General features: G+C 40.4%; 3 protein-coding genes across 3 annotated transcripts; 1 reads left to right on the top strand and 2 right to left on the bottom strand.

The window, feature by feature from the left end:
* Window positions 1-44: 44 nt before the first annotated feature.
* Window positions 45-5,397, bottom strand: LOC310945916 (RNA exonuclease 1 homolog; the record flags this gene model as incomplete). Its single annotated transcript, XM_083912177.1, has 15 exons — window positions 45-133; window positions 372-492; window positions 1,238-1,376; window positions 1,598-1,713; window positions 2,144-2,248; window positions 2,350-2,423; window positions 2,517-2,630; window positions 2,797-2,937; window positions 3,021-3,092; window positions 3,186-3,300; window positions 3,382-3,525; window positions 3,639-3,979; window positions 4,198-4,456; window positions 4,892-4,987; window positions 5,068-5,397. The coding sequence occupies 15 exons, from the start codon at window positions 5,395-5,397 to the stop codon at window positions 45-47; spliced, it is 2,256 nt and encodes a 751-aa protein (XP_083768303.1).
* Window positions 5,398-5,456: 59 nt separating this feature from the next.
* Window positions 5,457-7,288, bottom strand: LOC310945917 (RNA exonuclease 1 homolog; the record flags this gene model as incomplete). The annotated part of the gene is made up of 3 exons (XM_083912178.1): window positions 5,457-5,534; window positions 5,935-6,578; window positions 7,147-7,288. The coding sequence occupies 3 exons, from the start codon at window positions 7,286-7,288 to the stop codon at window positions 5,457-5,459; spliced, it is 864 nt and encodes a 287-aa protein (XP_083768304.1).
* A 411-nt stretch (window positions 7,289-7,699) lies between these two features.
* poli (polymerase (DNA directed) iota) lies at window positions 7,700-12,142 on the top strand (the record flags this gene model as incomplete). The annotated part of the gene is made up of 10 exons (XM_083911962.1): window positions 7,700-7,806; window positions 7,962-8,093; window positions 8,178-8,342; window positions 8,759-8,905; window positions 9,126-9,362; window positions 9,586-9,764; window positions 9,955-10,046; window positions 10,129-10,262; window positions 10,650-10,870; window positions 11,357-12,142. Exons 1-10 carry the CDS (start codon window positions 7,710-7,712, stop codon window positions 12,140-12,142), a joined length of 2,190 nt encoding a protein of 729 aa, XP_083768088.1. The 5' UTR covers window positions 7,700-7,709.
* Between the last annotated feature and the right edge of the window lie 1,517 nt (window positions 12,143-13,659).

A 13,659-nucleotide genomic window follows, 5' to 3' on the forward strand; every position in this document is an offset into this window, starting at 1 on the left:
TCCCCCCTTTTATGAATAGTGTGGGGATTATATTTTTATTTCCATCATTTCTTCATCTTTCCATCTTCTCTGACTTTCCATAACATGAGCTCCATGCAGGCAGAGGCATCTTCCGCAGTGTCGTGGCCACAAACTGGGAGAAACATTAACACGGTGTATTTAAACAAGTAGACGAAACATGCATTGGCCATAAATAAATTACATAGTTGCAAAAAGACATTTTAGGTCTTGACACTCAAATTTTTTTATCTGATTGTGATCCATTTCTTTATTTGGACTGTGTTGCAGGTGTATGCTGTAGCTTAAACATAATGGGCATTCAAATAAAACAGATACTTGTATGGTGGCTGTAGTTATCCATGATGACCCACCACTCTCTTGGATGATCGTCCTGAGGTATTCAGAAGTGAGCTTGTTGAGGGTCAGCTTGTGAGGGGGACCCAGACAGTGGGGGAAGACCAATGAGGTGTCTACAACCGTCCCATGGAGCAACTACAGTGGAAATGAAGATATCTGAAGCCTCTTTGTAAAAGTTAAAATTACTTGGTAATCAAATGTGGATAAAAACTGTCATCCATCGGTGGCAATGGCACACCTAACATGATTAACCGCCCCCTTAAGTGTGTCAGTCTAGTCCCACTTATACAAAGGTGGTAACTCAAACCAGCTGTGTAATGGTTGAGACAAATGTAACACCTAGTAAGAAAGTAGCTTAGATATTTAGACTTTGACCAGAGTTATTCATACATGTTAAATGCCATCTACCATTTGTTAAGCCCTTATGTCCACCTGTTAGACTTGGTCAGTGCAGTTATGGGTCTGGCATATGTTTTCATGAATAATGAGACTCTTCCCTTGACATATCGTGTAGTATTGGCATTTTTATGGCTTAGTTTTGTCATGTTGCTTTGAGAAGTCTAACTTGCAAATCCCTTTAACAGAGGAGACAAGCTGGTACTTTGCATTCAAGCTTCTATGACCCAGTTTTGCTGCACAAACAAAAAGTTTGCTTAAAAACACAAATAAAAAAGTTGGCATTGAAATGAATACTATATGAAAACGTTAACTTTCTACAGGTATACTTCTGAAATAAATGAAAATATTTAGAGCTCAACAGGTGGCCATGTTGAATAATGAGACTTGGTTTCAGCTTTGTTTTGAAAATCCTGGGCTATTGAAAAAGAATGCATGCGAATAAAAGGCCAATAATGTTGAGGAAAAGACTTATAGTAGTCACCTTCAGGGCACAGAGGTCTGCTTCCAGGCCGTGTCCAATCAGAATGGTGTCAGCACTGATGAAGCTTAATAAGGTCTCTTGCACCTCTTTGATAGAGGTGTGGTTACTTTTCACGTCTTCCTCACTGATGCCTGAAAACCTTGAAAAAAGTGTCACAGAGGCTTCTGATAGAGCAGCTGGGTGTAAGAAATTCTTAAATATTATCACCCTGTATTAGTGACGATCAGTGGACATAATGTATATTTTTACATTCTTGACTGTTTCTGTATCAGTCACCAGAGGGGAGCATAGAGTTTAAAGTAGGTGTACAGTAAAGGGCATATTTAGGTCTTCTTACAGCCAAGTATCTAATTGCATTACCTGGTGTTATAGTCGATGACCTCATTATTAGGTCTGACGAAGGTGTCGTAGACGACTTGCAGACTTGAGTTGACCACCGTCACTCTGGATAGCTCCAGACCATGAATGGTATAACACTATGAAGAAAAACAAATTACATTGTTTTCATTGCATACTCAAGACCACCTAAATATCATAAGTAATTTCATGTCCACCCACAGATCCAATAATCTGCTCAGACATCAGTGCATAGCAGGGTGCTTGCATAGTAACACGTTTAAATGAATGGCCTTAATTAGTAGTACTAGTATAGTAAGTATGGGTAAGTATAAGTAAGTGCTACTAAGTATATTGGGGAAAACTGAAAAGCTCTGCAGTAATCCTTTTTGAAAAAATATGGGAATGTGATGTCTAAAACATTTTCATTCTGTCAATAAACCAAAGTTACATTACCATGAACAGGTTTTATTTTGTGTTACAGAATGTCTGTGCTCACGTTTTACTCATGGGTTATAATCACACTTCCACAAATAAGTTGGACATAAGACTTTTCTAAAAGCAGATCACCGTTTCACAATCCAAGGAGTAGAGCCCAGGACAGCTTTTATCTGAGGCATGTCTGGGGACGGTCGACACAAACCCATTCAGGCTGAGGAAATCATGGACGTGCAACTGGTGAAGAAAACAAAAACAGACATTTACCAGCTGATTTATTCGATGAGTTTTAATGAAAGAATCAAATTTTGGGATAATCTCTCTCTGGCTTTTCCTACCTTAAACACCTGACATCCAGGGGCTCCCATGACACCCTCACAGCAACTGTAGCGGGTCTCCACTCCACCTGGAACTGATTCAAATGTATATTTAATGATATCATTTGTACAGCAACCACTTTGAAACATTTTAGATGTTTTTAAAAACAAAACTATGGTATAATCACCTCGTTTTGTAACTCCTTTCCCATAGTGATAATTACACTCCTCCTTACGGATGTGTTTGCCACTTTTGTTCACAGAGTACGTAGCGCCACATCGACAGCAGATCTTCTTGAGGGCTTGAACCAACAAAACAGAAAGAGGGACATCAGTGATAAATGTGCTGAGAAAAGAAACCCTCATTGCAAGTTCAGAACAGGTTGAATCATCTAGAGGGGGTTTGAGAATAGCATCAATTTGTCCTTTTAGGGTGTATAGATGGTGTACTGTGTGATGTTCACTTACGGTCTGCACTGACTTTTTTATTGTCAGCAAAAAGAACAACACAACCAGGTTTCTCTGGGTGCTGGACAGGATAGTTGCTCTCAACCAGCCTTTCCTCAGTTAAAATATAGTCCTTCAAGCTCTCATACAATGCTATATCATCTGCTGGAGAAATAAATACACTGAGAAGCTGTCAACATATTTGAAAGAAAGAAAATATGAATTCAAAGGAAACAGAAGCTCACCATTTCCCTTAAATGTCTTCAGATTAAGAGGAACGTTGCCTTTGGATCTTTGGCGCTTTACTTCATTACCGTCTGCACCAGAAAAATATAAATTTATTAAATATAACTAAATTATTTGTTTTTGCATTTCATGAAGAACAGTATACGTTCTCTGGAAATTCTCACCTTTAGCAGCAACAGCACTTTGATTCTTCAGCCTCTTCAGTGCATTCACTGCAACACTCTGATATTTGAATTTGTTCACACTGCGATTATACACAGCCTTTTCTTCAGCAAGTGCCTATCAAGAATAACAGGGACAGAACTTATTATCTAGACTGTAGTTTGTCAGTAAGGATGACATTAAGATGCACAAGCTCACCTTTTCAAAGGCTTCATTAACATTGGCTGTTGTCTTGAGGAACGCCTCTGTAAACATGTTGACATAACGCTGTCGGATGTCATTGGGCACTTTGTCTTTCACGGCCTCACACTGCTGCTTCATTTTACGTTTAGTAGGCACTGGCTAAAAGAATACATTCATTACTAATATTCAACAGATGAAACATGTTTAACTCCCACCAGACAAGTTTAGTTTAAGTCTTTGCAAACGGCCCCAAAACAGGCTGCTTTTCTCACCTTAAGAGTAGTATGGACAGCAGCTTGAGGAGTAGTGGCGGTACTTGGATATGAATGTGCTGATGCAAAGGCAGAGGACATTGAAGGCTTACGCGCCAGCGCAGGAATGACCACAGGTGCTGTGGTGCGGCATCTTTGCACAGAGGTAACTGCCGGTGGATGGTACATGTGTCTTAAAGCGACGGTGCTTGTGTGCACTTGACCAATTGGGGTTAGCACTGAAGGCACTTGGCCAGAACTGGAAGTGACAGGCAGAGTGAACGTGCCCTCTGGCAGGATCAAGTGCAAGTTGTTGCCCACTCCAATCACAGCAGTTCCCAAAGATAAGTAGTTCATGTGAGCTAAGACCAAAAACACAGACGCAAGATGTTTTACTGATACAATGTCAACATCAAGTATGACAGCAGACATTACAGCACAAAAGTAAACATTTCAAATTCCATAAAGGCTTCAACTTTGGATTTATTAGACGATGAAGTGCATTGTTGACATTTAATGGTAATATTTCTAAAAGAATGACCCTAACAAATCTCATCTTCTAGAGCTAACAGATGCTTACCATTTTGCACAGGAGCTGGCTGCAGTATTTCAGGGGTTTGAGTGGATGGAAAAGATGCACTCTGCGTCTCTGGCTTCCTCTGACAGGTGGAGGAAACAAAAGCCTGACCACCTTTAACTGAAGCAGTCAACATGGAGGCTCTCTGCTGTACCTGCTGGATCTTGGAGGTGATGGGAGGATGGGAGGAAAATCCTGACACCGCAGGCCCACGTAGGGGAACCAGCACCTGTGGCTGTGGTCTGCTCTTAGCCACGGGCTGCTGAATGGACCAGGTAAGTCAAAATGTGGTTAAAATTATAATTTCGGCTAAAATTGCAATCTCAAGAGGGTAGCGCCTCAGAGAAAGAAAAATCATATCTATTCATCTATGGTTAAATATTATTATTATTATTATTGTCATCATGTGCATTTAGTTTTACTACTATGTGGACATAACACTGATTTCACATGGATGTTTGTGAACTATAGTTTTTTTATTATTTGAATTGAAATACTGACTGAAAACTTAGTGAAAAAAAGCACTGAAACAAACATTGCAGTGTACAATATGTGTATTTTAAATAACTAGTGTCAGATTTTTATAGAATCATGAACATTAAACCATTTTAACTTATGTTAACTTTTGTTTTCTCCAGGAATGATATATTTATATTAAGACTATAGGGTAGCCATGTCATGTGTATGGAGCACTTACCTCTGTATGTTTGGCTTCATGAGCGACCCTCTTCTTTCCTGGAATTGCATGAGGTTTGACATTTAACTCTGGCTTCTCCACATCCATAACTCCAACCTTAGGGTGAGGGCAAACTTATTTACATTGCTGGAGAACTCTCTTCCATCTTTAACCCAGGGTGTCTACAGTATACTTACAGACGCGTCAAGCTGCTCTTCATTTCCCTTATTCTCATTGGCCTCCATGAAGATCTTGTAGCATTCCTCCATTGGGTCACTGTCAGAAAGCTCAATTTCTGGATAGTTGAGATCTTCATCATCAGAGCTGGAATCAATTAATATAACCGCCTCATTTTCTTCTGTCACATATAGCTGCTTAGTTGGTGCAGATAAGGATTCAGCTCTGTTTGCTAAACTTGATGCTGACGAATCGTACCGGGCCTGACCTTGGCCGCTGTCTGTAGCTGGTTCTGTTGACTCCAGGTAGCTTTCAGGCGGAGCAGCTTTACCATGCATGTGTCCGGACATTTCGCTTGAAATTTCCTGGCTATGTGGCAGCTCTAACGGTACACATTTTTGGGAAGACCTTACCATGTTGTGAGCTGGCTGCTCTGCTGTCTTGGCTTGCTTGGTGTGTTGTCTGCACAGTGAGTCTGAGTTAGCAACTGGAGCGTTATAGAAAAGTGAGTGTGTTGGTGGAAAAGGCTGTGGCTGCAGTGGATTCATTTTGTTAACACTACGAGGCAGCTCACAGCCAGGCAATTCAACCTGAAAATCGTTTTCTTCCTTTTCCACCACAAGATTGTTGCAGTTTTGATCTTGCCGGTCTGTGATGGCAGGAGGACTTTCCGGTTCAGAACTTTTGTCCACTACTATAGCAGCAGCTTGAACGTGAGTAATTTTCTGACTTTCACTGTGTAGGTCTCCTAAACATCCAGATAACTCAACTACACTCCCACAAGCTGGTCTATCCTCACATGCTTTATTCTCATTAAGACTTAACAGACAATCTGTTTCAGCACTGCAATCATTATAAACGATCGCTGATGCAGGTGGAGATGTTACCTTGCACACCTCAGCATTTAGTACAATAGGCGCTGTTTTGACCTCAAATTCCTCAAAGTTATCCTGGGATTTGCCAGTAACAGAATCAAAAGGCTGTTTAGCTCTCCCTCTCTTTTTGTCAGGGGAGAGAGGAATGTCAATAATCAGGAGGCTATCTTCCTTTGAGTCATCAAATGGCTCTGGTGATGGCGATCGGGCTAGCCGAGACTGACAGGCCTCTGGCTTCTTTCGGTTACAGGGTACATCTTTTCTTTCTCTTTTCAAACCTTGTCCATTTCTAACTTTTTGCTCTTTACCTGATGAGCTGTAAGACCGTAAGCCAGCAGAAAAGTTGGATAGAGGGTCGTACTCCAAATTAGTCCGTGGTTTTGAGTTGTCAACCACGTACTTCTTTGATCGGGAGTATGTTTTGGTAAAGTCTGTGCATGAAGGACCTCTGTCTATAGGTTTACCTGCAGACTTGGAAATAGAGTAATTGGGTGCAGCGTTTATGCCGTCTGCCTGTACGGTCTGGTAGCATGACAGTCGCCTTTGCTCCTGCTCCACCTCGTGCCTTACAGTTTCAATCTCCTTGTTGATCCGCTCCAGCTCCTGGAAGCTGTTGTCTTTGCTCCCTTCATTCACTGGACAGCCATTTTTCACTCCTATACAAAATTAATGTGAAATAGGATTTCATAGCATTCAGTGAGATGATGGGGAAATAATACAGGGTGAGATTGAGTTATATAAATAAAAGATGTTAGGAGTGCTTGTATGCAGATGACTATAACTAGTTGATAACAGGCTAAAGCAAACATATTTTCACTGCCATAATAAACATTAGTATAACGCTTTTAGCATCTTAATTGAGAATTTGAGCTTTTATGTTTTAACACAACAGACCCACAAATGTGCTTGATTTAAAATATGTTAATTTCATATTAAAATGACAGGAATGAGGACAAAGACTATCCCCTATTAATCTCAGAGAAAGTGTGATACCATTTAGTTTGAGGCAACGTTAGCATATATTTCTAACCCTTGTTTGAAGGTAATACAACATGTGAATTTTAGTGCCAAAGTCCTTCGTGGTTAAATGTTAGTTCAGTCAAAACTTGAAGGTATTTAATTCCCTCCACTCTGAATTCACCTGACTGAAAACCAGGCCAAGACAATACGCTAACAAACACACCTGTAATTGTTGCTAGGTAGGATACCTAAAAAAACACTTACCGTGACCTGCAAAGTCAACCGAGTCAACAGACGTGTGCCGCAATTGTGTGGCATGTTTGTACAAACAGTGAGGCCGCTCACAAAGCCCACGTTTTGAAAAAGGACAGTTTATATCAGCAAAACGTCCAGACGAAGGAAACATCGGCAAAAAACCGTTTGTCCTGTTTAATTAACGGAAACAGGTGGAGAATCCAACTGAAACTCTAGTGATGTCAGCCTCGCTTATATAGACTTCTGTTTAGGCCGCGAGGCCAACCGTTAAACGTCATATATATATATATATTAAGTCTCATATTATTATTATTTTTGTTCGTGAATCTGTATATTTTCAGTAAATACATTTTAATTTTAATTATTGTAGTCCCTCAATAAATCTAACACATTTGAGAATTGCAGTTCATTTTGTCGCCGTAATCCCTCCTCGCCAGCAGATGGCGCTGGTGCGCAAAACTGAACTTGGAACTACAACGAAATAGTACTTTCACTGTTTGGTACCGTACCTACCGTGGCAACAACGACAGTGGACTACCTGCGATATTAAAACATCGAAAACACGCGCAGCTATGGCTCACAGTGAGGGTGACACTGAGGAGGATGAAACCGAGTGGGGAAACAGTTTTCTGGATTCTGCCTCACTCAGCCAGGCTGCTGCTGCTTCTGGTAAAGCATGAAGACTAGGAAGCTTTGGGCTAACTTTACAGTTTATTTTTGGCTTTCAATTGGGTTTATGACTTGCAGAGAGAAACGCTGCTCCATCTTACACCTATCTACACGTGTCAGGTGGTAATTATTATATGTATTATCTCTTGTTTCAGGTTCAACAAGCCTCAACATGGCACCGGGAGCAGCAGCACCTGCACACAGAGTCATTGTGCATTTTGACCTGGACTGCTTCTATGCCCAAGTGGAAATGATCAGAAATCCAGCACTGAGAGAAGTCCCTTTAGGTAATACTGATATACGACAAAAGATAATCTGTGGCAGGAAGCATAAAAGTTCTTGTGGTTCAATAATGTTTCTCAAATCATCAGGTATTCAACAGAAATACATCATAGTCACCTGTAATTATGTGGCAAGAGACCTGGGTGTCACCAAGCTGATGTCTGTGACTGATGCCAAGGAGAAATGTCCTCAGCTCGTGCTGGTTAAAGGAGAAGACCTGACACATTACAGAGAAATGTCCTATAAACTGACAGGTAGGCAGGGTGCTCAGCAAATAAAGCTGTATTACAATACTTATGAACTGCAGTATTTAGTAAAATAGTTAGACAAGGATTCAAGATTTAGAGGAACATCCGCCCAAAACACACTCAATAAACCAATAAATCTCATCTCTCGTCCGTGGTTCAATTTGCTGGTAGATGGAAGCAGAGAATAGTTAATAAAATATTTATATTTTTAAAATATGCATATGAGTAAGGGACTTTTGTATTACTGTTGTCTTTGCTTTCTTCATTTACACATACATTATAACCCACAGATTAGTTCAACAAGCTCACTGTCTGGTGGTTGTCAAAAGCTAATTTGGGAAATTATATTTGAGTTAACATCATGTTATGTATATTTTCTATTTCTTCGCTCTTCTTTCTTTACCTTCTCTTGTCTTCGCCAGAGCTGCTGATGTCCTACTCTCCACTGGTAGAGAGACTTGGATTTGATGAAAACTTTGTGGACATCACAAAGATGGTAGAAAGAAGGCTAGCAGAGACACCGGAGCCTCGTAACTTTTCATTTAAAGGACACGTCTACAATAATTTCAGTAAGTCACACACTTGTGCCTCTGGTGTAATAGCCATATATCGATACATCTGGCCCAGGGAAACCAGGAAATGAGTTGTGAAACAAGCCAAGACGCTAAAACTTGTAAAATATTTGCATCGTACTCTCGGTTTCCCACCGCATGAAATGTTTTTACTTTTGGATTCTCTTGAAGAATGTTTCAAACACAAATACATTTCTGTTATATTTTTTCCGTTCAGCTGCAGATGTTAAACCCAGTGATCACCCGAGGTTGGCTTTAGGTTCACACATTGCAGCAGAGCTGAGAGAAGCTATCCACAGCAAACTGGGTCTGACCGGCTGCGCTGGCATCGCCACGAACAAGCTACTGGCCAAACTGGTGGCGAGCACATTCAAACCCAATCAGCAGACCACCCTGCTGCCGGAGAACGTCAGCGACATCACAGGCTGCCTGAGCACTCTTCGCAAAGTACCAGGTACAGATCGACAGCTTATGTTTAACTCTAAATATGAGTTACTCATCAATAGATCTTTTCACGTAAAAACAGAAATAACTTTTTAAAGGTTGAGTTTGAACCACAAGTTAAGTCTTTAATGCTGTTCAATGACATACAGTCCACTTATCATACCAATAACCTGTAACTGTCATTCATCAAGTATCCCTGATGATACATTTGTGGTCCCATCATGTATTTTTAGGGGTGGGTCACCAAACTTCTAAGAGACTTCAAGCCCTGGGGTTGGTCAGCGTCAAAGACCTTCAGCTCTTCCCTTTGAATGACTTGGTGAAAGAGTTTGGAGGTCCCAACGCTCAGCGGTTAAAGAATCTGTCCCTTGGTGTTGATGACTCACCTGTCACTCCTACTGGGGCCCCTCAGGTAGGCTAGGGTATCCTTTATATTTATAAAAATAAAAAAAGCTGCTTAGTTCAAAGGTATTGACGGTAAAACCAAAGTAACTGTCAACTCAATCATTCAGGTCTGCAAACTGATAAGCACCATCAAAGTTCTCAAGTATTGTCCCTTTTGATGTAAAATGTTCTTAATAAGCACCCTCATCATGTTTCAGTCTCTCAGCGACGAAGACTCCTTCAAGAAAATGTCATCGACTAAAGAAGTTTTGGAAAAGATTCAAGACCTCCTGAGCAGTCTGGTGGAGAGGTGAGATACTTGTTATCATTGTGCTTTCTTTTTATGCTTGAGGCCACTGAATCTAAACTTTTATCATCCGTTTGAAAACTAGGATGCACAAAGATGGCAGGCAGCCTCAAACCCTCCGGCTGACCATCCGTAGATACTCGGCGACCAACAAGTGGTTCAGTCGGGAGAGCCGGCAGTGTCCGATCCCCAGCAACATAGGACAGAAGGTCACATCTGGTAAGCTCCTGAAAGAGGGCGGACACTGTGCTGCGGGAGCTCAGGACTTTATCAGGGTTTCCACTTATCATACTAATAGCTACTAATATTGATGGCCATAAATGCACTCAATTCCAGTTTTATCATTATCTGTGCAACTCAGCAGCATCCTGCCAGGGTTCATACAACAGCAAGGGAATGTGTTCACCATGATTTGTAAGCTTTAAAATTGCCATAAGCACAAAGCCTCTGAAATATCTACTAATGTCAAACTTTAACTTACAAACTATGACAATTAATAGTCATTACGCTACGTTTTGCGAGACCTTTTTAAAGCTGCTCATCATCCCCATGCCATGCTGTTAATAACTCCCATTAAAAGCATTACTTTCTGTTGCGTTTCTATAGACGGCAGTGACGGTGCTGTGGTCCAGCTGGTCCCGTTAGCAATGAAGCTCTTCCACAAGATGGTGGACAGCAGCGCCGCCTTCCACCTCACACTCATTAACGTTTGCTTCAGTAACCTGCAGACCAGGGGAGCTGCGGTCTGTGGAAAGGGATCCATAACGTCTTTCTTCACACACAGCATGTCTCCCAGAAAAACACAGATCTTCTCATCACAAAACCAGGTAGCACAGTGAAGTACTGCAGTGAAACGTGGCTCATTATTACTGTTCAAATTGTGTTATTTTTTTTAAATCAATAAATAAACACATAATAAATACATAATATAAAAATAATGATACATTAATAAAACGAAAAAACTAAAAATATATATTTCTACAATGAATTAAAATAAAATAAATAAACAAACAAATTCATTATTTTTAATTTTATAGACCAAATCGTCCCTTCTGGTTTTATATCATACGTTCAACAGTTGAGAAACAAGTATGCTTTCTTTTTTTTAAACAGTATTTTAATTGTGGTTTTATATAACAAGCATGAATAAATTGGTCTCTGCAGCAAATACAGTTTACCATCCAATGAATAGACAAATAATAAAAATAAGGAGATCTTATCTTAACTTAAGGAGTTTCTCTTAGTGTAGAAATAGGGTGTTAGTACTCTGAATTTCCTGAAATCATTCCTGCTTCTCTTTTATTCTCCAATAGGATGCTTCCTCTCAGAGTGGGGATAGTCACTGCATGGATCATCAGTTCAGCACACAGGGCATGATCACTCAACATGCCTCACAAAAGACAGTAACTCCAAATAGCCCCTGTAGCTCTGAGGCAGCATTACACGGCTTTAAAAGAAAACTGAGCCCTGTTGTTGCTGTAGAAGGCCCTCCACTTCGGAGAGAATCCTGCAGCACAGCAATGTCAGACCCTTTAGAAAGAAATATCGCGGTGACACATGGGTTGCCCCTGAATGTTGACCCTGAAGTGTTCAGCCTTCTCCCAGAGGAAATCCAGAAGGAGCTGTTATCTCCTGCCTACACAAACTCTTTCCCCAGCACTTCGACAAGCTCATCTGGAGTCCATGTCGCTCACATGACACCAAACAAGTCTCCACAGTCATTTACAGACTCACAAAATGTTAAGAACACGAAAGAGGCTGTTCATAAATTGGATCCGTCTGATGGGCCGACCACTGTGAATCACCAGAGGCCTGAGGGCACAAGTGCTTTTAATGGAGAAGACGTCATAGAAGAAGGGAGATCGTCATTCCCCCGGTCTTCTGACTATGAGTTCCCGGGAAATGTGGACCCTCAGGTGTTTGGTGAGCTTCCCCCAGACGTCCAGAGGGAGTTGATGTCAGAATGGAAGCAACAGAAGCCGGCCCTGAAGATGCCCTCATCCAGGAAACCAGGGAGAAGTTTGATGACCAAAGACAAAAAGCCTGCAGGAAAAAGCAGTCAGGCAAACAATCTGTTCAAGTATTTCAAACCCAGTTAGGGGGGACAAGTTACTTCTGCTAAAGGTCATTTATGACAGGACAAATTCATATTTAGTTATGTTATTTCGATTAAAGAAGTATTTTCAGTTGTTCTCATGTGATGTGTGTGTGTGTGTATATATATATATATATATATATACATACATACATACATACATACATACAGGGAGTGAACAAAATAAAAGCATCACTTAAATCTCTACTCTACAATAGCCCTTTAGAAAGAAACAATTTAGTGAGGCTTTTTGTTTTTGGGTGACTACTGTAAATCAAAATTAAAAAGGAAGCTATGGAGCAAAAATAATGGGGGAGAAGTCTATTAAATCCTGCCAAAAATAAGACAAATGCGCTTAAGAGGAAAATCAGTTTACATTTGAACTTCACCAGCATGAACTAACACAATTAATTAATACAGTTTTAGTTAATTAATGAGATATAACAAGCTACTAACATTAAGTTTGAGCAAAAAAGACCAAATTTCTCCATTTTAGCAGTGGTTAAAGCTCGTAAGTGAACTGTCTACTGACAAGACTAAATGCCAGTGCTCCTCTTTTGACTTTGATCAAGTTGGTATTTATTTTTTTGGTAAGGTGTTTCTCTTTTTTTGTCCATCCCTGTATGTAAGTGTTAATTTGAAGCTGTTTTTGAGATAAGATAATATTAATATCGATTTAAAAACACCTACAAACGGCCTGATTCACCGTGCCCTGAACATATTGTGTGAAATCTCCTTCTACCTGAAGTGACCTTATTGTTTAACCATTTGTTAACGTGGATAAAAGTTAATTCCAAAACCAAAACCTTCCAAAAGTTTTAAGCTTCAGGTTTAATGTTTTCATGTTGTTTTTTTGGTCCAAGTTGTGAAGAGAAGCAGGATTATTTTTTCTGAGCCTCTAGAAGTGGGGCCTTGTTTCTTGGTTGGACGATTTCCACTGAAATCCACAGAGGCTCACATTATTCGTCAACAACCAGTTTTCAAAGAGCCTTTTTCCCCCCTCATGTGAAATACCAGAAAACACAAGGTCTGTAAGCACAGCCCTGCTTGGTTTCTCGCTGGCTTGAGACTCCTCCCTGGATCACATGTAAGAATGGGGGAAAGGTTCTGGATGTCTCATAGCATCATGATAGTTATTATTTTAGTCAATTAGGACGAGTTGAGCGACATCTGAATGGGCGCTTGCACTTGCTGCAGATAGACTGGTAAGGTATGATACTTTTTTTTGTCATTTAAAGGGAGCTGCAATGTTTTTTTGTGTCAGTTGCTGTTTGAGGATATCAACAAAATACTGTTTGAGAGTGTTTGGTCAGATAAAGACAGAGACTTGCTGCAGGTTAGAGGGTGGATTGCTCAGCCCCTCACTCTGCTGATGGAAAAGAATACAACACCATTAATTATGCACATGGGAGATTGTTTTCATGGTAGTATATCAAGTCCTGTCACTGCTGTGGTGATGCAATCTGAGTTGACCAGGAATATTTTCTGAATGCACTAACATTTTGAATATACTAAAGAAAA

Source organism: Echiichthys vipera, assembly GCF_963691815.1.
Source record: "Echiichthys vipera genome assembly, chromosome: 4".
Lineage (NCBI taxonomy): Eukaryota > Metazoa > Chordata > Actinopteri > Perciformes > Trachinidae > Echiichthys > Echiichthys vipera.